This window comes from Haliotis rufescens, unplaced genomic scaffold (genome assembly GCF_023055435.1).
Source record: "Haliotis rufescens isolate VD_foot unplaced genomic scaffold, xgHalRufe1.0.p SCAF_11, whole genome shotgun sequence".
NCBI classification, from domain to species: Eukaryota; Metazoa; Mollusca; class Gastropoda; order Lepetellida; family Haliotidae; genus Haliotis; species Haliotis rufescens.
In genome coordinates this window covers 10,065,783-10,091,593 of record NW_025963791.1, presented here as the reverse complement: position 1 = coordinate 10,091,593, position 25,811 = coordinate 10,065,783, and the positions used below count along the sequence as shown (strand labels likewise).

General features: G+C 41.5%; 2 protein-coding genes across 8 annotated transcripts in view; both read left to right on the top strand.

The window, feature by feature from the left end:
- Window positions 1-25,811, top strand: part of LOC124146361 (prominin-1-like) — an 86,465-nt gene that overhangs the window by 53,685 nt on the left and 6,969 nt on the right. Inside the window, exons 9-26 of one of the 7 annotated variants that reach the window (XM_046516614.2) lie at window positions 884-947; window positions 1,675-1,754; window positions 2,606-2,682; window positions 4,916-5,062; window positions 5,829-5,958; window positions 6,773-6,864; window positions 7,930-8,011; window positions 8,621-8,767; window positions 10,948-10,956; window positions 15,288-15,368; window positions 16,597-16,680; window positions 17,437-17,487; window positions 17,709-17,789; window positions 18,161-18,229; window positions 18,707-18,796; window positions 19,820-19,947; window positions 20,894-20,944; window positions 25,447-25,710. In XM_046516614.2, coding sequence (XP_046372570.2) covers window positions 884-947; window positions 1,675-1,754; window positions 2,606-2,682; window positions 4,916-5,062; window positions 5,829-5,958; window positions 6,773-6,864; window positions 7,930-8,011; window positions 8,621-8,767; window positions 10,948-10,956; window positions 15,288-15,368; window positions 16,597-16,680; window positions 17,437-17,487; window positions 17,709-17,789; window positions 18,161-18,229; window positions 18,707-18,796; window positions 19,820-19,947; window positions 20,894-20,944; window positions 25,447-25,708 — 1,725 coding nt within the window. In that variant the 3' untranslated portion in view covers window positions 25,709-25,710. Of the gene's footprint in view, window positions 1-883; window positions 948-1,674; window positions 1,755-2,605; window positions 2,683-4,915; window positions 5,063-5,828; window positions 5,959-6,772; window positions 6,865-7,929; window positions 8,012-8,620; window positions 8,768-10,947; window positions 10,957-15,287; window positions 15,369-16,596; window positions 16,681-17,436; window positions 17,488-17,708; window positions 17,790-18,160; window positions 18,230-18,706; window positions 18,797-19,819; window positions 19,948-20,893; window positions 20,945-23,313; window positions 23,365-25,446; window positions 25,711-25,811 lie in introns of all 7 variants that reach the window. The other 6 variants (XM_046516617.2, XM_046516616.2, XM_048392197.1 and 3 more) reach the window with 6 other exon arrangements.
- Window positions 11,269-13,287, top strand: LOC125377969 (filaggrin-2-like). Its single transcript, XM_048392198.1, has one exon. The coding sequence runs from the start codon at window positions 11,305-11,307 to the stop codon at window positions 12,331-12,333; it is 1,029 nt and encodes a 342-aa protein (XP_048248155.1). The 5' UTR covers window positions 11,269-11,304; the 3' UTR covers window positions 12,334-13,287.

Sequence of the window (25,811 nt, the reverse complement as noted above, 5' to 3'; positions counted from 1 at the left end):
CAATTAACCTTAATACACTCAACTTGTGACTGTTGGAGGGGGAATGGTTGGCACAGTTGTCAAATGTGCAGGATTTCGCTTTGGAGATTTGCATCCTTTACTCCTGCAAAGATTCGGGCGGCACAGGGGGCACGGGTGGCCCAGTCGTCTAAGGCGCCGCGATTCGCTGTGCAGAGTTGTGTCCCTTAGGCACGCCAGAAACCTATGATTGTGGGTTCGAATCCCGGTTCGCCCCGATTATGTTTCTAGGTTTGTCAGCACCATACCCGTGCCCGTGGGTTTCACCTAAGTGGAAAACGCCTGAGACCTGCATCACTTCGGGCTTTCCTCCCACATTAAGCTGACATGCCGCGATATAACTGGAATACTGTTAAAAGCGGCGTTAAACCCAACTCACTCACTCACCCTGCAAAGATTCGCTGACTGGGGTTGGAATTCCAGATTTGTACTGATTATGATTCTTGCATTGTCAGCTCTCTACCCATCTTGTGGGTTGTAAAAGTCCTGCATCACTTTGGGCTTTCCTCCCACATTAAGCTGACATGCCGCGATATAACTGGAATACTGTTAAAAGCGGCGTTAAACCCAACTCACTCACTCACCCTGCAAAGATTCGCTGACTGGGGTTGGAATTCCAGATTTGTACTGATTATGATTCTTGCATTGTCAGCACTCTACCCATCTTGTGGGTTGTAAAAGTCCTGCATCACTTTGGGCTTTCTACCTGCTAAGCTGACACAGTGATATAACTGAAATCCTTTTCAAAGTGGGATTAACCCAACTCACTCACTCAGTTTTTCTTCCATTCACCAATATACGATCATCAGGATAAATCAATTTCTCTGACAACTATTGACTACTCATTGTTGTTTTCTTGTGTCAGGCGAAGGACACCTTAGATCAAGCTAAGAGGAATGCTACTGCGGAGATCCAGGGTCAGATTAACAGTAAGTAATAGTAAAGCTGGAGTCTTGTGGAGATTTCGGTCTAGAATTGGTCGCAGCAAACTGTGCTGGTCGTAAGAGGCGACCAAATGGATCTGGAGGTCAGGATTGGTGACTGGGTAGCTTGTCCTAGTACCCCAACATGGGTTGTTGCTCGATATTATGATCACTGGATTATCTGGTCCAAACTCTGCAATTTACAGCTGCTGTCATGTAGCTGGAATATTACAACAAGCAAATTAAGGGTGGAATATAGCTGACTAGGGCTGGGACGGATAACTCGGGTCAGGTGGGTACTGAGTAGGACCCGGGTACCCAGAGGACTACCTGGACCCATGGTTAATCACATGATATATTGTTTAAAGACAAAAATTATCTAGAACTCTATGTTTAAACAACAAGTCACTAATTTTCGCTGTTCTTTCTGACTACTACGCCTATTCCTTCTGACTTTTATATGTTTGAATAAAAATAAAACAACACAGAGTCAACTTCAGTGTATACACCAGATCGTTTTATACATGTATCTAAACGCATTTTGCCAGGGCTACGGTCAAACTTTTCCCAATCAGACAGTTTGTACCTACCTTTTGAAAGGTACAGCGGGTACCCGGGTAGGGTGGGGTAATAGGGGGGTGGGTATATGGGTAGTAAATTTGGAGTCGTCCCAGGCCTATTTCAATTTAGAATATTACTATGGTTTCCTGACCATAAATTTGACTATTTTCAGATTCGGTGAACACGCTGGACAACATCCGCAGTAACATTGAGAAACAGATTGGTGATTTCAGGACTCAGTTCAATCAGACTGTAAGTTTGTCAAAATTATGAAAAACAAATGTTAAGCTGTTGTAGGTATGAGAAATTAAGGTCCATCAGCTCTAATTGGATTAATGATGTATTCTGCCAGGAATTTGGAAAATAGTCTTTTCTGATTGGCCCATTCAGAGGTTTCAAATATCAATAACCACCTCTGAAATAGCTAATTTGAGGACTGCATCACCACGGAAGCTAATATTTGTAAGAAAGTATTTCTTTCTCAATCATCAAATACTTTGAAAGAGATGAACAAATTCAAGTATAAATCTTCCTGTTGTCTCAGGTGGTGGAATGGAAGAGTTGTGTCCCTTACTGATGCCACTGTTTTGAAACCAAGATTTGACGTAATTATGATCCAAGATCTGTCCATGCCCTACCCAGACTTACCGTATGTGTTCCTGCAAGCAGTGTCTATGACCTACTTCACTTGGTCTTTCCATGCACAAACAGCTGACTTGAAGGGATGTAACTGGAACACTGTATTACAAGAGGAGGGCACGGGTGGCCCAGTCGTCTAAGGCTCCGCGATTCGCTGTGCAGAGTTGTGTCCCTTGGGCACGCCAGAAACCTATGATTGTGGGTTCGAATCCCGGTTCGCCCCGATTATGTTTCTAGGTTTGTCAGCACCATACCCGTGCTCGTGGGTTTCACCGGAGTGGTAAACGTCTGAGACCTGCATCACATCGGGCTTTCCTCCCACATTAAGCTGACACGCTGCGATATAACTGGAATACTGTTAAAAGCGGCGTTAAACCAAACTCACTGACTCACTATTACAAGAGAGCATTGAGATTAATGCTTAGTTGTGATCACTTGAAAATATTTCTATTTTGCTGTTTCAGACAAAATTTGCATCCAATGCAATGAAGACTCTGAATGAGACCACAAGCCCATCTATGATGCAATATTATGACTATGTGTAAGTGATTTATATATAATAATAATAATGATAATAATAATAAATAAAATAATAATAATGTAACTGATTTTGTAAAACGGGAATACCTGTGAACTTCCTTAATTGAGATAAAAAACTGTTGTGCTCATTGATATATTGATTGTGTCGATTCATGTTTTGTGTTGTGTTGTGTTGCAGGTGGTACGCGGGTATCGGTGTGAGCAGTGTCTACCTACTGATTGTGTTGTGTTGTGTTGCAGGTGGTACGGGGGTATCGGTGTGAGCAGCGTCTACCTACTGATTGTGTTGTGTTGTGTTGTGTTGCAGGTGGTACGCGGGCATCGGTGTGAGCAGTGTCTACCTACTGATTTTGTTGTTTTGTGTTGTGTTGTGTTGTGTTGCAGGTGGTACGCGGGTATCGGTGTGAGCAGCGTCTACTTACTGATTGTGTTGTGTTGTGTTGCAGGTGGTACGCGGGTATCGGTGTGAGCAGCGTCTACCTACTGATTTTGTTGTTTTGTGTTGTGTTGTGTTGCAGGTATCGGTGTGAGCAGTGTCTACCTACTGATTTTGTTGTTTTGTTGTTTTGTGTTGTGTTGTGTTGTGTTGCAGGTGGTATGCAGGTATCGGTGTGAGCAGTGTCTACCTACTGATTGTGTTGTGTTGTGTTGCAGGTGGTACGCGGGTATCGTTGTGAGCAGCGTCTACCTACTGATTGTGTTGTGTTGTGTTGTGTTGCAGGTGGTACGCGGGTATCGTTGTGAGCAGTGTCTACCTACTGATTGTGTTGCAGGTGGTATGCAGGTATCGATGTGAGCAGTGTCTACCTACTGATTGTGTTGTGTTGTGTTGTGTTGCAGGTGGTACGCGGGTATCGGTGTGAGCAGCGTCTACCTACTGATTGTGTTGTGTTGTGTTGTGTTGCAGGTGGTACGCGGGTATCGTTGTGAGCAGCGTCTACCTACTGATTGTGTTGTGTTGTGTTGTGTTGCAGGTGGTACGCGGGTATCGTTGTGAGCAGTGTCTACCTACTGATTGTGTTGCAGGTGGTATGCAGGTATCGATGTTAGCAGTGTCTACCTACTGATTGTGTTGTGTTGTGTTGTGTTGCAGGTGGTACGCGGGTATCGGTGTGAGCAGTGTCTACCTACTGATTGTGTTGTGTTGTGTTGTGTTGCAGGTGGTACGCGGGTATCGGTGTGAGCAGTGTCTACCTACTGATTGTGTTGTGTTGTGTTGTGTTGCAGGTGGTACGCGAGTATCGTTGTGAGCAGTGTCTACCTACTGATTGTGTTGCAGGTGGTACGCGGGTATCGTTGTGAGCAGCGTCTACCTACTGATTGTGTTGCAGGTGGTACGCGGGTATCGTTGTGAGCAGCGTCTACCTACTGATTGTGTTGTGTTGTGTTGCAGGTGGTATGCAGGTATCGTTGTGAGCAGCGTCTACCTACTGATTGTGTTGTGTTGTGTTGTGTTGCAGGTGGTACGCGGGTATCGTTGTGAGCAGCGTCTACCTACTGATTGTGTTGTGTTGTGTTGTGTTGCAGGTGGTACGCGGGTATCGTTGTGAGCAGCGTCTACCTACTGATTGTGTTGTGTTGTGTTGTGTTGCAGGTGGTACGCGGGTATCGCTGTGAGCAGTGTCTACCTACTGATTGTGTTGTGTTGCAGGTGGTACGCGGGTATCAGTGTGAGCAGTGTCTACCTACTGATTGTGTTGTGTTGTGTTGCAGGTGGTATGCAGGTATCGTTGTGAGCAGCGTCTACCTACTGATTGTGTTGTGTTGTGTTGTGTTGCAGGTGGTACGCGGGTATCGTTGTGAGCAGCGTCTACCTACTGATTGTGTTGTGTTGTGTTGCAGGTGGTACGCGGGTATTGTTGTGAGCAGTGTCTACCTACTGATTGTATTGTGTTGTGTTGTGTTGCAGGTGGTACGCGGGTATCGCTGTGAGCAGTGTCTACCTACTGATTGTGTTGTGTTGTGTTGCAGGTGGTACGCGGGTATCGGTGTGAGCAGTGTCTACCTACTGATTGTGTTGTGTTGTGTTGCAGGTGGTACGCGGGTATCGGTGTGAGCAGTGTCTACCTACTGATTGTGTTGTGTTGTGTTGTGTTGCAGGTGGTACGCGGGTATCGGTGTGAGCAGTGTCTACCTACTGATTGTGTTGTGTTGTGTTGTGTTGCAGGTGGTACGCGGGTATCGGTGTGAGCAGCGTCTACCTACTGATTGTGTTGTGTTGTGTTGTGTTGCAGGTGGTACGCGGGTATCGGTGTGAGCAGTGTCTACCTACTGATTGTGCTTTGCTACTACCTGGGGGTACTGTTTGGAATGTGTGGGGAGCGACCGGGCTACGACGCCCCCTGTTGCAACAAGGGCATTGGAGCCAACTTTCTAATGGCGTGAGTTAGGAAAAGCTTAATATATGACTTACGAAAAATAGTGAGAGCATGGGGCCACACAGCTATCGTAGCTTCAGCAATTAGTTCTTGTTGAAGTAAGTCTGTTATGAAAGTAGTTGCACCTTGGTGATAACCATGAGTGAAATGGTAGAATCGGGTGAATGTTTGAAGAGAATCCATATGTACCTTTATTTTGTTAGTTTTTTCATTCTTTTCCTCGCTTGAAGATCCGGGGTAGAATAGGTCTTCAGCAACCGATGCTTGCCATAAAAGGCGACTAATGGGATGCATGTTGTTGTTTACCAATTGCGCCGCACTCCGCAATATTCCAGCTATGTGATGGCGGTCTGTAAATAATCAAGTCTGGACCAGACAATCCAGTGATTGATATAATGAGCATCGATCCACGCAATTAGGATAAGTTGACATGCATCAACCAAGTCCGCGAGCCTCACCACCCGATCCCGTTAGTCGCCTCTTACGACAAGCTTAGTCACCTTTTATGGCTGCATGGGTTGCTGAAGGCCTATTCTACCCCAGATCTTCATGGGTCTATTGTATCTGTGAGTTACAGTAGAAGCTGAAGTAGTAATGAAATTGGTAGAAAGAATCTGTAGTGAAATAAGGCATCGAAACCATAAAAGGAGTTAAAATCCAGAAGACAATGCCATCTCCATATACAAGAAGTGCAACTTGAACCAGGCCCAGTTGAGCCACACTCAACTGTAGGTTGCAGGTCGTTGTAGTTGATGTTGTGTTGCTTCAGCGGCGTGGGCTTCAGCTTCATCTTCTCCTGGCTGCTGATGCTGCTGGTCACCCTGTTCTTCATCGTTGGCGGTCCTACCTTCACCGAGTTCTGCCGCTACTTTGACGCCCATGACCCCAGTCAAATCAGGGTACGTTAGCTTTCACAGAAGGGTGTATACTTCTCACAATTTTGTGTTGTAGTTTGTGTCCTTTAAATATTTGTGCAAGGAACTTCTTTCGAAGATAAGAGATAAGAACATATGAACAGAACTGCTTGCTCAGAATTCTGAACCTAATTTTTGAAGGTTTTCTTTGATTCGGTCTTTACAGTGACATGGCAGGTTGAAGTAATTCTTGATTTTGTTTTTTGACATTAATGATGTCAATATAATTAATTTCCGATTTTTTTAGATCTCACGTGAACTCTTGAGTGAACTTTGACCACCCAGTCTGAAAAAAGGATATCTAACCCTTCACTTCTTTTTTATCTTAACAAACAAAAACTACCAAAGAACACAAGCATACCCTTAGTGGCACTCCATTTGGGTTCTAGAGGCCATGGTGCTCAGAAATGACAGTGACATTTTGTTCGCTCACTCACTCAAGTGTATCTAAATAAATTTCAAATGATTCCATGGCATTTCATTGGGAAACCAGGCTCTGTGTTTAAACTTATGTTTCAATAAACTGAAAACAATTTACAATGGGCGGAACTATGTCACTGATTTCGTATTGTGTTTTGTGTGTTAATGAATGAGCAAGCATTTTGTTGTAATTTTTTACATATTTATTTATAAGAATTGACTTAAATATGTTTTTGCCTTTTTGGATGCATGAACATAAAGAATTGTCTGCACACCAGTAAATCTCCTACGAGTAGTTAAAAAGTATGCAAACTGGTTTTTACATTTATACGCACTTAAATGCCAAAAATATTGAAATCAATTTTTGAATATTTGACAGTTTATCATGGATCCACTGAGCCAACAGTTCAACTTGTCGCAGACCCTGTACAAAGATCCTTCAGTGAAATTTGATCTGGTCAAGGTGCTGGAGTAAGTATTGTCCAATCAATCATTGTGACTTACTCTTGTCCTTGATTCAAATTACAATGATTTAAACTACCATTTTGCTGCGGGCTTGGCGCGTCTGTGAAACATTAGCCCCCACCCACCCCATTTTACTGGTTAAATAAAGTTTGCAATCTTGTGGTTTAAAGCCACCCCATAATTTCCCGAAACATCAACATGAGTAAGCCATGAGCAGCCAAGCCAACTGTAGTCATCAGTTTCTTGGTGTTCTTCATTGCTTGCTATATATCAAAGGACCTCAGTCATGCCGAAGACCAGGGTTTGATTCCCGACATGGGTACAATGCATGAAGCCCATTTTCCGCCATGATATTGCTGGAATATTGCTAAAAGCGACATAAAACCACATTCTCACACCTAAGGACATCAGAAATAATTTAGTGTAATGCCCCTCATATATATTTAAACACTTCATTTATCATTATCATATAATTGGTCAGTTGCTTGGTAGGATGTAGCCAATGGAAAGAATGGTGTCCGATCATTTACAAATAAGTAAGTTGCAAGTGATTCTGTGGCATTTTTTTGCTTTTATGTTTCCATAACTGAAAACAATTAGGCTATGCCCACCAATGGACTACTGTTTACTGATTGGTTGATAATAAAATGGGCGGGGTTTGTGTTGCTTTATTGTGCTGATTGATGTGGGGATTCCAGGGCAGAATAGGTCCCCAGCAACCATTGCTGGTCTCCCTGTGGGGATTGCAGGGCAGAATAGGTCCCCAGCAACCATTGCTGGTCTCCCTGTGGGGATTGCAGGGCAGAATATGTCCCCAGCAATCATTGCTGGTCTCCCTGTGGGGATTCCAGGGCAGAATAGGTCCCCAGCAACCATTGCTGGTCTCCCTGTGGGGATTGCAGGGCAGGATAGGTCCCCAGCAACCATTGCTGGTCTCCCTGTGGGGATTGCAGGGCAGGATAGGTCCCCAGTAACCCATGCTAGTCTCCCTCACCAAAGGCTCCCATAATACAATGTTTATTCCTAATGTATATTAAGTGATAGCTAATCATCTCTGTGTCTTTCCTTCAGTGATTGTAAACAGAACAAAGCTGTGTACAAGGCGCTGAAACTAGAACACGTGTTCAACCTGTCGTCATTGATTAATCTCAAAGTAAGTACAATTGGTTCACATAGGAAAGGTTTGAAAGCAGTCACATACCGTCGCAGTACATTTTGCAGCATATTCTTAATATCATACCATGTGAAATTATTGCAGTAAAATTGTAACACCATATAAGTTGACAATGATGCCTTCCACTGCTAGCAGAAATTCACAAAATAATAACACGACACCAGCTACTAACCCGTTTGTTTGAGTAGTACAAATGGTTTATGATAGAAAAGTTATATGCAACACTTTTTGTGATAAGTAAATTATTATTATTATTATTTATAATAATAATAATGATGATGATGATGATGATGATGATGATAATGATGATGATGATGATGATGATGATTCTCAATCCCAGGGGTCTGTGTAGTTCGGTCATTATCAGCACCACAACCCGCTGTGCAGAGTTCAGTCATCCCAGAAGCATATGACATCATCCACTGTGTCATGATGAGAGTGCTATGGATAACTTTTGTGTTTTACAGTATCTATAAACACTGTCAGTCCTGAATGAAAGTTCTTTGCTATACAAATACTCACTAACACCTCCAAAACTGAAAACATATTATATTGTTTATCACCTGAAACAATCTTTGGTTTTCACAGGATGTGGATGCAAGAATTGATGAAATAGCTGCACAGAACTTCACCTTACCTGAAATTTCTTTGATCAGTCCTGAACTTAGAAATAGGATTGATGATTTTGGCCAGTCAGGACTCGACAGGATTGATTTTGCTTCATTTGATAATCAGGTGAGACTCTTTGTTTGGCTGGATGTATATCCTCTTAGCTGGGAGAGGGGGCACAGGTGGCACAGGTGGCACAGTGGCACAGTTGGCACAGTCGGCACAGTTGTCTAAATGTGCTGCCATTCGCTGTGCAGAGTTGTATACCTTCAGGGTGTCAGAAACTGTGACCATGCGCCTAAATCCCTGATTCACACTGTTTGTAGTCTAGGTTTGTCAGCACAATATCTGTGGGTTTCACACATGTAAATGTCTAAGACCTGCATCGTGTGGGTCTTTCCTCACACATCAAGCTAACACACTGTGATATAGGACTAAAATACTGCCCATAGCTGCATTGACCGCCTCCGTGGTCTAGTATTTGAGTGTCCGCCCAGAAAGCCGAACGTCCAGGGTTCGATCCCCGGCTGCGTCATACCAGAATACATTAAAAGTACCTCTTGTTACTCTGTCTGGTGCTCGGCATTAAGGGGTTAAAAGGACTTGTCGGCCCTATTTCACCTCACCTTTATTATGAGATACGATGTAAACATTGTGTGTTTTCAGTGTGGAGATGGTGTACAAGCAGATCTAATTTCACTTAATTCATTTTTGAACCAAACTCACTTGATGAGGTTTCAAATGTTAATTTTAGCTTGGTTAAATTAGATTTTAATGATTTCGTTGGAAAAGTGATTTGAAAGACCTCATTGACCAATCAAAAACAAGTCTTTTCCAAATTCATTGTAGTATTTTTTTTATGAATGTTATTTCAACACTATTAGTATCCAGTGAGACCTCATGAATCTGAGCGAAATTTTCATGATATAAGAGTCGTGTGTACGTATTTACTGTTTATTTTAAATATAGACAGACATTCCCAACTCGACTTACACAGATACAATTTCTGGACTAGGAACCCGAGGAATTTCCTATTGATTTGAGTGTTTACTTTGATAATGACAATCTCAATTTTTCCATCAGACATCAATTTTCATAAAATACATTTTTCTTTAGAGACTTCATTTTTCTTCGTAAGACTTGTGGCTGTTTGTGTTCACTCTTAAAGCCCTTCATTTCAGATGGTGTGTTGTTTGACAAGTGGGAACAGATTCAGTGTCTATGTCATTTCTCTGCTGTTCAAGTGCACAATCTGATTAATTAAACACTCATAAGGCGATGTTTTTTAGTTGCTTTACAGATTTCTGTTTTGTTCTTACAATGTAGGTGGTACAGACAAACAGAACAAAACAATATCTCGACTGCACTAATGGGTCACATGAATGTCATCATTTTCTCGCCTAGATACAACCCTGCAACTGGAATTGTCAAAGGGCTGTACATGCTTGCCGTAAATGGCGACTATGCTTGTCGTAAGAGGCGACTAACAGGATCGGGTGGTCAGGCTCGCTGACTTGGTTGATGCATGTCATCAATCCCAATTGCGTGGCTTAATGCTCATGATGTCAATCATTGGATTGTCTGGTCCAGACTCGATTATTTACAGACTGACGTCATATAGCTGGAATATTGCTGAGTGCGGTGTTAAACAATAAACCAACCAACCAACTTTCAGCGGCCTACATCGCTTCAAAATTTGCATTCAATACTTTGCTATGTGTTTCGAATTATGCAGTGAGCCCTCTTTTCAACACATCTATTCTTTATGCCATTAGCGTTGGCGGGATTAAAAGAAATTCAGAAGTGTAATTTTAATTGAATTTTTTTGTTCAATTTGCTAATTATCATGTCAGCGGATCTGTAAACCAACAACACCAAAATTAGAGGCGTATAGTTGTAGGATAGTCAGTATCTGATTCCAAACCCATAAACCTCCGACTGCACCTGCCCAGTATCTGAAATGACACAGCTGAAATCACTCAGGACAAGGAGGGATTTTGAGTCATTAAAATCTTGTCATTTGGGTGGATTGTTTATATTTTTGGTTTAATTTTTGGTGTTGGTGCATGCATCCAAAGATTGCAGCTACTGAATAAACATGCATATTATCAATAGAAAACGTGTCAAAAGATATTAGTTTCTGCTTTGAACAATTGTAACTAACTTGGATTTTATATGTCTCCAAATGATGGATATGATGAAAGGTCAGTCATGGCGTTTCATGTGCGGATATTGCCAACATATTCTTGCATATTAAGTCATCTGTACTGAATGTTTCATCGCCATTGTCTGCTTGTTTTTTTAAGCTGAATAAGGTAGGTTGGAATGTGGATGTAGTCATGTTGGCATGACATGTAAGAATGGAATGTTGTAGCCAGGCTGTGCATGTAGCCCTTGTTCTACAGCAAGGCAATTCCTGCCGTCTCTATGTACGGTACATGACGTGACAACACGTGACAGGACAACATGTGACAGGACAACACATGACAAGACAACACATGACAGGACAACACGTGACAGGACAACACGTGACAGGACAACACATGACAGGACAACACATGACAGGACAACATGTGACAGGACAACACGTGACAGGACAACACATGACAAGACAACACATGACAGGACAACACGTAACAGGACAACACGTGACAGGACAACACATGACAGGACAACACATGACAGGACAACATGTGACAGGACAACACGTGACAGGACAACACGTGACAGGACAACATGTGACAGGACAACACGTGACAGGACAACATGGGACAGGACAACACGTGACAGGACAACACGTGACAGGACAACACGTGACAGGACAACATGGGACAGGACAACATGTGACAGGACAACACGTGACAGGACAACACGTGACAGGACAACACGTGACAGGACAACACGTGACAGGACAACATGGGACAGGACAACATGTGACAGGACAACATGTGACAGGACAACACGTGACAGGACAACACGTGACAGGACAACACGTGACAGGACAACATGGGACAGGACAACACGTGACAGGACAACACGTGACAGGACAACACGTGACAGGAAAACATGGGACAGGACAACATGTGACAGGACAACACGTGACAGGACAACACGTGACAGGACAACACGTGACAGGACAACACGTGACAGGACAACACGTGACAGGACAACATGGGACAGGACAACATGTGACAGGACAACATGTGACAGGACAACACGTGACAGGACAACACGTGACAGGACAACACGTGACAGGACAACACATGACAGGACAACATGGGACAGGACAACATGGGACAGGACAACACGTGACAGGACAACAAGTGACAGGACCACACATGACAGGACCACATGTGACAGGACAACACATGACAAGACAACACGTGACAGGACAACACGTGACAGGACAACACGTGACAGGACAACACGTGACAGGACAACATGGGACAGGACAACATGTGACAGGACAACATGTGACAGGACAACACGTGACAGGACAACACGTGACAGGACAACATGTGACAGGACAACACGTGACAGGACAACACATGACAGGACAACATGTGACAGGACAACACGTGACAGGACAACATGGGACAGGACAACATGTGACAGGACAACATGTGACAGGACAACACGTGACAGGACAACACATGACAGGACAACATGTGACAGGACTATATGTGTCATGACAGACGGTTGAACCCATAACAGGACACATGATGTGACATGACGAAAAATGTAACGTGACAACACACAACTTGACGTAACACGTGACAGGACCACACATGACAGGACAAGACATGACATGACAAGACATGACATGGCAACACATGACATGGCAACACATGACAGGACAACACGTGACATGACAATGCATGACATGGCAACACATGACATGGCAACACATGACAGGACAACACGTGACATGACAATGCATGACATGGCAACACATGACATGGCAACACATGACAGGACAACACCTGACATGACAATGCATGACATGGCAACACATGACAGGACAACACGTGACATGACAATGCATGACATGGCAACACGTGACAGGACAACACCTGACATGACAATGCATGACATGGCAACACATGACATGGCAACACGTGACATGACAATGCATGACATGGCAACACGTGACAGGACAACACCTGACATGACAATGCATGACATGGCAACACATGACATGGCAACACGTGACAGGACCACACGTGACAGGACAACACATGGCAACACGTGACAGGACCACACATGACCTGGTTTGAATAATGCATGTCCGACTTGCCCTAGTTCAGTCTGCCCAACAGCTGAGCTACTCTTCTGTCCTACTGTACTGACACTGCTTGAACTGGATCAGCTTGTGGATTGCAGTTTAATATGGAAGACACTTCCCCAGTGTACCAGACTTAGTGTAGTGAATATTGTCCATGCTGCAGCTAGCATGCACACTGTCATGCACAAATAGACTATTCATGTTGTGATGCACATAACCATCCGCCTGAGTTGCAGGAGCATCTATATACATATAATAAGCAGGGAAATGGTGTATATATATGTATATATGTATGTAGGCTGAATGGGATCCAAGGTGTGAGGCTGATACAATCTCATTAAAATCAGATCTTAGTTTTTGCTATCGCTAAACAAAGTGCTGAGGTCATCCCATTACGGGTCACGTCAGAACGACCTTTCATCCAACCAATCAGTGTCGCTTACCAGATCATGAAAGTGACAGTCAGAATGTGTTTTCTGATCATGCAACTACGATATATTTAACACAGGGTATTCCGAACGACAGTTACGGGTTTTATGATTATATCCATACAATCTAGGCCATCTATGAGCCATTCCAGAATGTTCTTTTTATCAGTTATAAAAATTTTAATTGAGAATACGTCAAAATATGTTTCAAAAGGTAGTCGCCAGTTGGAAACCAGTGTCGTAAAGCTCGAAAAAGCTGCCTTCTGATTGGCCAATGTCAATTTCTTGATAGTCATTTCATTGGTCGGTCAAAATTCGCGAATGGTCGTTCTGACATGACCCGTAATGGGATATCCTCAGATCTTTGTTTAGCAGCAGCCAGAACTTAGATCTGATTTTAATGAGATTGGAGGCTGGTATACAGATGATAACATTAAATGCATGTTGGTGTGCAGCTGTGGAGGGTATTGTCACATGTGACAAACTGGCAGGTGACCAATCATAATTTCTTTGTCAGTGAGCAAAATGGAAGATGTTATTTTGTACAAAGATGAACAGGACATAGTGGCAAAGCTATGAATGGTACTGGGATTTGCTGCACTTTGTTGATCACTGGTACAAAGAGACTTTATACAGGAGCTAGTGAATAAGGTTTCATTTTGCAGTGCGCATGGGTGGCCTTATGAAGAGTTGTGTCCCTTGGACATGGCAGGATCCTATTTTGTTGGTTTGAATTCCAGATTTGCCAGGATTATAATTCTTGGTTGTCAGTACCAAGCCTGTGCACATGGGTTTCAGAAATGGGGGCAAACGTCACAGAGCTGAATCACATGAGGCTTTCCTCCCTCATCAAGCTGACTTGCAGTGATGCATCTGAAGCACTGTACAAAGTGGCGTTCCAACAAACCCACTTCTGAACTTATGTTGTCAGCAATGTCATGTGACTTGTCACATGACCAAGCTAGGACCTGACAAACAAGTGTGTGAATGTCAGTCTTCCTTCCTTCTATGATGATATTATTATTAACAGGTTTCATTGTGCTTCATTGCATGAACGTAGTTGGGAAATGAACCATTGCATGTTCTAAGGAATGTTTCTCTCTTGTTCTAGGCTTAGAAATAATTTTTACTCTGCCTTATCAATTTTCTTGCAATCTGAAATCACTGACCATCAGTCTTGTGAGATAACTTTGTACCTTCAATGACGTTGCCACTTCGAGCTGTATCATGGGTCATAGCAAGAAATGTTCTCATCTTATAATCATTGTCATGCAATAATTAAGTTTCCTATAATCATGGACCCATGAAGATCCGGGGTAGAATAGGTCTTCAGCAACCCATCCTTTGCCGTAAAAGGAGACTATGCTTGTCGTAAAAGGCGACTAACAGGATCGGGTGGTCAGGCTCGCTGACTTGGTTGATACATGTCATCGATCCCAATTGCGTGGATTGATGCTCATTATATCAATCACTGGTTTGTCTGGTCCAGACTCGATTATTTACAGATCACCGTCATATAGCTGGAATATTGCTTTGTGCGGCGTTAAACAACAAACAAACAAACAAACAAACAAACAAGTCCTATAATCATGCTAGTGTTTGTTGCCACACACTGTGGCCTGTATATTCCGATGTGCATGGTCAAACTTAACTGGTACCGCTCTGCAGAATGCTAGAGTCATATGTAACACAGAGTCAGTTTAACTTTTCTTCAGACGTCTGCCCTTTGGGTGGAGGCTTTTTTCTTCATCTTATCATCTATTTAGCAATGTGTTTTTAAGCCTATTATTTTTTGTTAGAGGACTTTATATTTTGTTTGGCAAGTGTGTTTGTACAAAATGGATAATGGTATGCAGTTGTTGCTTCAGTAATTCAGCCCAAAATTTTTTTTCTGATTATTTTTCATTTATGCATGTCTTTTGTTACATTTTAGACTAATAAGAAACTAACGAGCACTAACCTGACCGAGGCAGCTGGACAATTGGAAAGTGCTGCAAACACAGCTACTGATCAGGTGAGTGGCTGGCGTTTTCTATGCAGTCAACTATGGTTATAACAAACTAAAAGGTACCACTAATTTTAGTTCGTTATAACTGTAGTTTGTTATAGGCACATATACAGCCTATATACAGCAAATACAGTTTGTTATATCGGTCAGTTCGGTATAAGCAAGTTCGTTTATAAATGTAGTTTACTGTTTAAAACCAAGTTGAAGAAAGACAAGTTCTATGGATGAACAACTTCTTTATTACAATTAGTGCGACGTTTCGGTGTAGATCCTAACACCTTTATCAAGCAAGTGATACGAAACGTCAGACTACTGTATTCGACGTAATAAGCGCCCAGGGCGCTTTTAAAATTAGAAATAGGGGGCTCTTATTAGAATATTATTTTGGTGGAAAAAAGAGAGTTGAAAGATAAATTTCGTGGTTTATGCTGACACACTGAAATGTTTATATGCGACAGATACATTTTTCCAAAATTTAATTGCCCATAATTAAGAATGCATATAACACACGACTGCGTATTTTACGCGAATAAAAAAGTCTTGTGTACATTGATCAATAGGAAGGAGTGCTAATTTTGATTGTTTACTAGCCTATATATTAGCAAATATCGCCGTGGGCGCTTATTAGAGCGGGGCGCTTATTACGTCGAATACGGTAATTGTAATAAAGAAGTTGTTCATCCATAGAACTTGTCTTTCTTCATCACACCAACTTCTAAATGCCACTGAAAGAAGTTAAAACCAAGTTGTTCCAGCAAAGCATGAGATTGTCATGAAGTGAATTAGCAATCTATTGCAAATAATTTGAAAATGTGCAGATTCTGGGTTAACATAGGTCATCAGCTATCAATAAATCCACTTAATGGATCGAGTGCTGAGGCACAGCGACTTCGTTGATGGAGTGTCAGCGTATTCTGATGGCATGGATTGTTGTTTATAATCACTGGATTGTCTGGAACATCAAGTAGCTGGAATATTGCTGAGCTAAACAATAAGCACATCAAATAGCTTGAAAAAAAATATGGACAAATTATGAAGACAATATTATATGCATTAGCTTCCTAATTACCTGCGTCCATGATGGAGTAACACTATCTGAGATTAGGTCCTGGTTGGTTTACACGAAATAACAGTGTATTACAACCATGAAATAACCCGTAGATTTCTATGAACAAGTAAATTTCAGCTTTTGATATTTCTTGAGTTAAAATAACTTTTGTTATTTATATTGCAGACGCTTCAGGGAGTGCTTCGTGCTAACGCTCAAGCTCTGAAAGAATTGCATACTACTTACGTTCACAATATGACTGCAAATGTGGTTTGTATATTATATTTGTTCTCTTTTCGGTACTTGAATCATAGCCATACATTCTGTGGTGTATCTTGTGACCTTAAGGTCTATCGTCCATTACGTCTCGGAGATGTTAGCTCATGGCTAATCCCCATTTCCATGTAATATTTGAAAAATATGAAAATGTTTGAATGCTTCACAAAAATAAGTGAATGCTTCTTCCTCCACTCCCAGTGGTAATGTGAGTTCAGAATATGTAGACAGCCTCCGTGGTCTAGTGGTAGAGTGTCTGCCCGGAGAGCGGAAGGTTGGGGGTTTGATCCCCAACCTCGACATACCAAAAGATGTTAAAAGTTGGTAATTGTTGTTACCCTGCCTGGCGCTTGGCATAAAGGGGCTAAAACAAGGACTGGTCGGCAGTGTCATATAAGTGCAATAATCTTGACCACGATGTTAAACCCCACCCATTTCACCTCACCTCAGAATTTGTATCCCAGATGGGCTTGATTTTTGTTCACGACTGGACATCATGAATCATGTTTGTTTGTTTGTTGTTTCATTAAATCATGTATGTCATGTATGTAACTAATTTTAACATGGCCACTGTAGAAAAGTGGATGTGTGTTGTCAGTGTAGTTGCATACCTCGGCCCATACATCTATGGTAACAACTAAAGATATCTGAAAATTTAGAATTTGAACAAACGAACAAACAGCTACTTTTGTAATACAGCCTGCCATGGGTCTGTGACTTTCAAGCAGTAATATTACTTCTTTTTTTCAGAACAATCTGAAGAGGGCCCTTAATTCCCTGAAGACTCACAGGAATATAGCAGTATGTGCATGTCATAAAATTTCAATCCTTTTCTTTACAAAAATTCAAATAACCAACCTTAACTTATGCATTTTATTGTTATCTTTGTGAAAACATTACCAAATTAATACTGTTCAACATTACCATGTCCCTAGGATATTTGAATTGAAAAGATAAATATGTAAATATGTTCACTAATAGAAATTAAACAAGTTGTCATGAATATGCCTGTTTTTTTTCAGAACCTTACGCTAGACCTTGTAGCCAATTTAAATGCTTCACAAGTCACCTTCAATACTCGGCGCAATGGTTTAGTGAAAGAGGTGAGTTTTTCACATGAAAATAATCATAATAACGATAATCATGATAATACGCAATTAATGAAGCACAAGACTAAACTCTGGGGAGGGCATGTTATAGTTTGTTCTGGTCAACAGACCAGTGTGCATTTCATTTGCATTCTCAACTCCCTGGGAATAATACATACATTGATTCAACTTTGAAAAAAGATGCGAGTATTGTGTGCAGTTGATATAGAAGCATCCATAAGGAAACGGAAAGGGAAAATTCATATTTAGTTTGCTTGTCCTTAAGTTTGGCTGATGAATTTGAAAAGGCTTTGAATTTTATCACTAAAATCTCCACGTAGCCTGTTTAAGCACTTGTGGTCAAATCTTGTATATTTTGTGTTCAGGTGATAGTTAATCTGACAGCATCCCTGAAGTCCACAACACGGTCCACTGTCGACGATCTCATCAATACGGTAGGTATGGGGAGAGTCCTTAATCAGTGTCATTGATTCGAGTTATACCCAGGTTTTTCCTGATTGTATTTAGGTTTGTCAGCATCCATTTGTCTGGGTTTCCCTATGTGGTGAACAGAAAAGACCTGCATCACGTCGGACACTCCTCCCACATGAAGCTGACACACTGTGCTATAACTGAAATACTGTTCTGAGCGATGTCAAAACCAACTCACATACTCTCACTCTCTTCCCTCTCTCCATATTGGTAGAGTAAATTTACTAATAAGAATATTAGTTTTGAATGAATTAAGGGAATACTGTATATGACAATGTCTGTATAAGCCCTCCTTTCTGCGTATATAACTGTCCCCTTTGGCCACTGGGGGATAATTATATTTGGTTACTGTATATCATGATATTAAGATATTTGGTAGGTACTGGTGAGGTCACATGACATCAATAATAACAATGTTTTTTCTTATTATGTTTATTCAGGTGGAGAACAATGTAGGCCGATGCAAGCCTGTGTATGATTCAATCTATCAAGCCACAGACTCCATCTGTATTGCTGGGCTCAATCCACTGGTGAGTCAATTCCAATACCTCTAAAGTGAATGCTTAAGTTTTCAATACCTCAAAAGTGAATGCTTAAATTTTCAATGCCTCAAAATGGAATGTTTAAGTTTTCATGAAATTCTATCATCATTACCATTGACTTAAATTTGTTGTTGTTGTCATTTTGGACTTAAATTGGTGTGAAAAGTCATTGTTTGATCTTCCTTTATTTTCTCAGTTCATTTAGAATGTAGAAGATTCAGTCATATTTCACATGATATAATAGTCAAACTGCATAGCAGGATGAAGATTGAGACAATCTGACATTTTGAAACTAAGCTTCTGACACTGCTATTGAACAAATATTATCATAGCTCTTTGAACAACCTGTATGATAGAAAAGTACAGTGTTGATTTATCACTGATATCGTCACTATCTGAGCTCTCACAGTTTGTTTGAAATAGACGTGTAACAGCTTGATACACATTGTAATGTTGTCTGGTGCATGTTTCTTTTCTTGGTTTGATATTTCTTATTAGTATCATGTGTTAAAGTGAGATGCTGAATTTATGTAATTAAATGCTTTATTGAAGTTCTTAATAAATATGGGGGGCAGTGGGGCAGGCTAGTTAAAGTATTTGCTCATCTCGCCGAAGACCTGGGTTGATTCCCCACATAAATACAAAGCTTGAGTTTTAACGTAAAATCTAGCACAGGACAAGTTTATGAAACAACGCCTGATAGTTTTTTGCTTCTTTGCTTGGCCAAGTAATCAACATGATGGGACTGGAAAATCCAAATGAGAAAATGTGTGACTCTTCTATATCAAGGAAGAGAACATAACATTGTAACAACTTATTGAAGCCCTAATAACAGAAAGGCTTCATGATTGACTTTGGTGTGATAAATCATGGGATATTCCCTGTTATTTCTCTAGTGTTGTGTTAAAGAAGGCAGTGGTCGATAGGTCCTCCAGTCTTGGGTAGGTTGCGATGACCACCTCTAGTGCCTATTACACGGTGTAATGATGCATTGGTTCGTTCTTCATACAGAATGGCCTGTGGTTCAGCTGGGGCTGGTGCATCTTCTTCTTCATCCCCTGCATCATCTTCGCTGTCAAGCTTTCCGGACTCTACCGCCGTGAAGAGGAGTACTCCCCCGAGAAGGACTTTGATGACCAGTGAGTACCAAGCCAATCATGTTTCACTGATGCATTCTGGTCAAGATCACTTCCTCCTGCTCACATGACACTGGCGCATCATGGCTGCTCACAATCGGCTACCTCAGATAAACTTTAATCAACTGAGCTTGTTTCTCCTCTCTCTTGTTCACAGCATCACTTTGGGTTTTGATTCCATGTTAAAGATGGCGGCCATCTTGGTTTTTGCTGTCAAGTACAGGAGTTACCCCCCTTGATCCATGATATAAAGTCTACAGAAAGATTTAATAGGACTTTACATTTGGGTTTTATTCACAGAGGAAGTCACAATAGGTATCAGTCAAGAAACATCTGATATCAGTGTGTTGTTTATCCAATGCCTATATTTATGACCAAAGCTAGGTCACCTTTGTTTTGTATGGCTTACAGATGTTTTCAAAAAGAATTGTCAAGGCAGCGAACAGTGACCATACCATGCAGTTGTTATTGAAAATGTTAACAGTTGCTTTTAGTTTGGTTTTGTAGTTGTATCCTTTCCACTTTCTGATCCATAAAATATGAAAGTATAATAAATTTCTGTTTTTGGCTTTAGGTTCCAGTACGATGATCCCTAAACCAAAAAATATTTTTAAAAATATGCCGCTTGTTTAACAACACAAACATGTAGCCTTTAGGGATAGGGTCTCATGAAGATTCCAGGTTAGAAATGGTCTTCAGCAACCCATGCTTGCCCTAAGAGGTGACTAATTGGATTGGGTGGTCAGACGTGCTGACTTGGTTGATACATGTCATCATATGCCAAGTGTGTAGATCGATGCTCAACATGTCAATCACTGGATTGTCTGGTCCAGACTTGATTATTTACAGATTGCTATCATGTAGCTGGAATATTGCTGAGTGTGGCGTTAAACAACAAACAAACAAATTCAGGGATAGGCATGTAAAACCTCCATGACATTTTTTACAGAAACTTCTCCATGTATGGCGGCAACCAAAACGACACCATTCCACTGACCAGGTGAGTGACAGTGTGTGCTTAAATGGCACCAACCTCACCCTTGCCCCGCCCCTTGTTCTCCCATTTTTGTGGGTAGGTTAAGGCGCAGTGCTTGCTTCAGGTGTTCCATAAATGGGTTTGTAATCGGCAGCAATATATATATAGCTTGTGTATCTATTTCGTACTCAATGTGTGTAGTGAAGAAATGTGCAGTTGTGTATTTCATCTCAGAAATCAGAATCACTTTCAAGAACTGGCTCTGACGGGTGCCTGAAACAGGTCTTCAGTACTTGTCACCTTAAACCTGATTCAGACTGAAATCATAAGTATTTGTGAGTATAATGCCAGCTTTATCTGGTGATAAGTGCAAGCATACACGCAGCCTACCAGATTGAAGTGTTTGATGCTTTGAAGGAAGTATGACCCTACCCATTTAGAGATTTTGGTCTCTAAAATATCCTACGAAATTCAGCTTTCATATTTAATAGTCTATGATATTTACATGAAATATTGTGTATAAAACATCAAGTAAGTTGATGCATTTCATTTGTGACTGTTGTCTTATATATCCTATATATATATGTATGTATATATATCAGTTTGAATATGCCTTAACTATTTATTATATATGTCTATATTGAGACTGTGGTTTGGGCTAGAGATTGGGATTGGCCATTGCATTTCTTATAAAACTATTGCCCTACAACTGGTGTTTATGATATAATAATAACACCCTATTTTCTTTACACTGTCCTTAACCTTTTGACCTTTTGACGCATGGGGTCAAATTACCAAAGCCTACATACGTTTTCAATTTTTGTTAGAAACTTTACATTTTGAAGCAGAGCGCTAAATATGATGAATATGGTATATATATGATCAGAAGAGAGGGCTGCAAAAGTTGCACAGCTGAATTATAATACAACCACTAACCCAGGAACAGAATTATGCATGTTCATTGTCTTGAACTGTTGGTTGTATACCTAACACTGTTCCTGTTTTCAAAATATGCTTGAAACATATCCTTACCAGCATGATCACTGCAGTGTTGATTGCTCAGTGTTGAAAGTCCACAGTTTGGAGTGACTGATTAATTGCACGGTTTGATGGAGTTCTACTTCCTGTTTGTATCACCTCTCACTTCTTATCACCATGGAAACTGTTAAATATCACCCAATCACTTGATAACAAGCATAAACTAGAGGTTGAAACATATTTGCAAAATTTGTGTGAATATATATACATGTGTTCACATTGTTAATATCTTGCTCAAACTAGCTTCTTTGGATTTAATATCTTTTGAAGTATTAAACTTGAAAATATGATTATGTCAATGCTAGAATATTTCATATCTTGATTACTTGATCAGGTATGTTTTTCAGTGTTATTCCCAAAATAGGTTTAGATAAACTGGCAATATATGGTAGAAAGCAGCAATAGTTCTTTGTATATTGTGTGTATACTTCAAGCAGATATGAAACTGAAACTACACACATGAAACATGTGTTTCATTTGAGTTAAACCAGCACCTTTAAATCTTTGGAACAAGACCGCTTGCTTCAGCTTTTCCTTTCAGAGTTACCTGCCTTTGTATTTAAAATAAGCAGCTTGATTGGTAAAAGTTGGTTTGGGGTTTTGTCTTGAAAAAAGAATTACGTGAAAACTTACAAGTCTACAGCTGTGGATACAGAATGACTTCATTTTGATTCCTGTACAACTAGAATGAATCAGAGTAGCATGACAATGTAGCTTAGATAAGAGATTTACACTTACTGGTTAGGTGTGAACAATCTAATGTTGCAAAATGAATATAATGACCAGTAGAATAGGTCTTCAGCAACCCGGGGGCACGGGTGGCCCAGTTGTCTGAGGCGCCGCGATTCACTGTGCAGAGTTGCGTCCCTTGGCCACGCCAGAAACCTATGATTGTGGGTTCGAATCCCGGTTCGCCCCGATTATGTTTCTAGGTTTGTCAGCACCATAACCATGCTCGTGGGTTTCACCGAAGTGGTAAACGTCTGAGACCTGCATCACTTCGGGCTTTCCTCCCACATTAAGCTGACACGCCGCGATATAACTGGAATACTGTTAAAAGCGGCGTTAAACCCAACTCACTCACTCACTCACTCACTTCAGCAACCCATGCTTGCCGTAAAAGGCGACTATGCTTGTCGTAAGAGGCAACTCCCGGGATCGGGTGGTCAGGCTCGCTGACTTGGTTGATGCATGTCATCGATCCCAATTGCGTTGATGGATGCTCATGATGTAAATCACTGGCAGACTCGATTATTTACAGACCACTGTCATATAGCTGGAATATTGCTGAGTGCGTCGTTAAACAATAAACAAACAAACAAGAATATAATGACAATGGTTTCATCTGCTTTCAGTTTACCCAACCTTCTTTCATTTACAAGAAAGCCTGAACGTTAAGAAACTAGGTGAAATAGGTTTGCAGATGTTTGAGCTTTGAATTCGGCTTTCTGAGTGGTAGAGCTTTTAATCCTGACAGTTGTTGCAGGGAGACTGCTTAGACTGATCTCAGTCAAGTATTATCAAATAACACAGTACTTTTTGTCAAAATACATTTACTAATGGCGATCAACCGACATTGATATTTACTGTAGTTATTTTCCCACAGGCTGAGATAGAGAAATTAGAGACATAGATTTTATTTGTGCTATCTTTCTTGATTTTATATTTATCTCCATCAAACAATTAGAAACAACTATTTTTCATTTTTCCAATTGAAGTTATAAGAAACAGTTGGCATGACTGAATAAATTTCTTTTGTACTCTTTTTATGATTTTCAGTTGGAGTAGAGGTTTAACGTCACGTCCAAGATTATTGCTCTTATATAGCGACGTGCATGTACGTGTGTGTGTTTGTGTGGCTGCTTGTACGAGACTGATGCCGATTTATAGTGCTAGCTCACTGAGATACCATGCCACAGTTTAACATGAATACCCCACTCAGACACAGAATACTGACTCTGAGCCGACCAGTCCCTGTTTTAGCGCCTTAATGCCGATCGCCAGACAGGGTAACAACAAGTACCATCTTTTAAAGTCTTTTGGTAAGATGCAGCCGGGGATCCAACCCCAGACCTTCCGCTCTCCGGGCGGACGCTCTACCACTAGACCACGGAGGGGGCCCATATTCAGTTGAACAGTTACAGTTACGTAACGTTTATCCTAATTCTCCCAAAGTGATAGTTTGTTGTCAGGGTAACACAAGATATCTGCAATCAGAACTGATGCTGTTGCATCTGATGTCAAGATGAGCAGAGATGGGAAGGTTGCATCCATTAGGAGTGACAGAAACACTGGAAAACTGCCAGATGGTTGAAACTGGGGTGCTCCTGGCCTAGATTGTTCAAAACATTAAACTCAGACCTTTGATATGGCTGCTAACTGGTTGTTGATACATACACACGTTACACTCAATCACCGTGCTCAGTTTGTCCGTGTCCACAGATTGTGAACTGTTGTTGGACAGTCCAGGTCATGGTGTTGTTGGACATTTCAGGTCATGTTGTTGTTGGACAATCCAGGTCATGGTGTTGTAGGACAAATAAGGTCATGGTGTTGTTGGACAATCCAGGTCATGGTGTTGTTGTTGGACAATCCAGGTCATGGTGTTGTTGGACAATCCAGGTCATGGTGTTGTTGGACAATCCAGGTCATGGTGTTGTCGGACAAATAAGGTCATGGTGTTGTTGGACAATCCAGGTCATGGTGGTGTTGGACAATCCAGGTCATGGTGTTGTTGGACATTCCAGGTCATGGTGTTGTTGGACAATCCAGGTCATGGTCTTGTTGGACATTCCAGGTCATGGTGTTGTAGGACAATCCAGGTCATGGTGTTGTTGGACATTTCAGGTCATGGTGTTGTTGGACAATCCAGGTCATGGTGTTGTTGGACAATCCAGGTCATGGTGTTGTTGGAAAATCCAGGTCATGGTGTTGTCGGACAAATAAGGTCATGGTGTTGTCGGACAAATAAGGTCATGGTGTTGTTGGAAAATCCAGCTCATGGCATGTTTGTTGAACCAGTTGAGACATGGTCGGTTTGGTTGGAATAATCAGGACATGTCTGTTGGTTTGAAAGTTCAGGTTGTCTGTTAGACTGCACAGGTTTTGTCTGTTCTGATAGTTATGTTAGGTCACATTGTGGACTGTGCAGATCATGCTGTGTCAGAATGAGGATGCATAGCCATGCAGGAGTAATATTTAAATATGGAGAAATAGAACTTTTAGCTAACTTAATTTTCTCTCAAGAACCGAAACACCCCAGAAACACCTTCAGAAAAGCGTATTTCGGTTTATTAAATTTTTTTTACTTTGTACCTTAGGAATTTAAATTTTCATTTAACAAAACTCACCCCCCCCCTATCATATTGCCTGTTTGTCCTGACCCTCTCTCTGGCCTATCTAGCAGTCACATGTCATCTTCCTGTTGTCTGGCTGTGAATCATTCTTGAATGCTGATCGGCGCGCATGGCGCTTTTTGCTTCCTGCAGTATGGATTCCCGGAACGGTGGTGCTGGAAATGCTGGGGGTGCCGGATACCCGGGTGTTGCCAACTCCGGGTACCACGCCTACGATGACCGAGGCCGGCACTCCTCCCACTCCAACGGCTACGGTCAAAATGCGGGCTACCCAGGTAGCAAGGACATGCCTCCCCCTGCCTATGGTGGTAGGCATTCATCCTATCCCCCCACTTATGACTCTGACTATCGCTCTCACCAGAAGCCACAGCCTAATTACCCCATGCGTTACTAATAGTAAGTAACTGTCACTAACGTGTCACTGTGTGTTTCTAACCTCTCTAACTGCCTGTCCTTATTCCTGGCTGCAAGCTGGAAGCACAGAACAGGTGATGGAC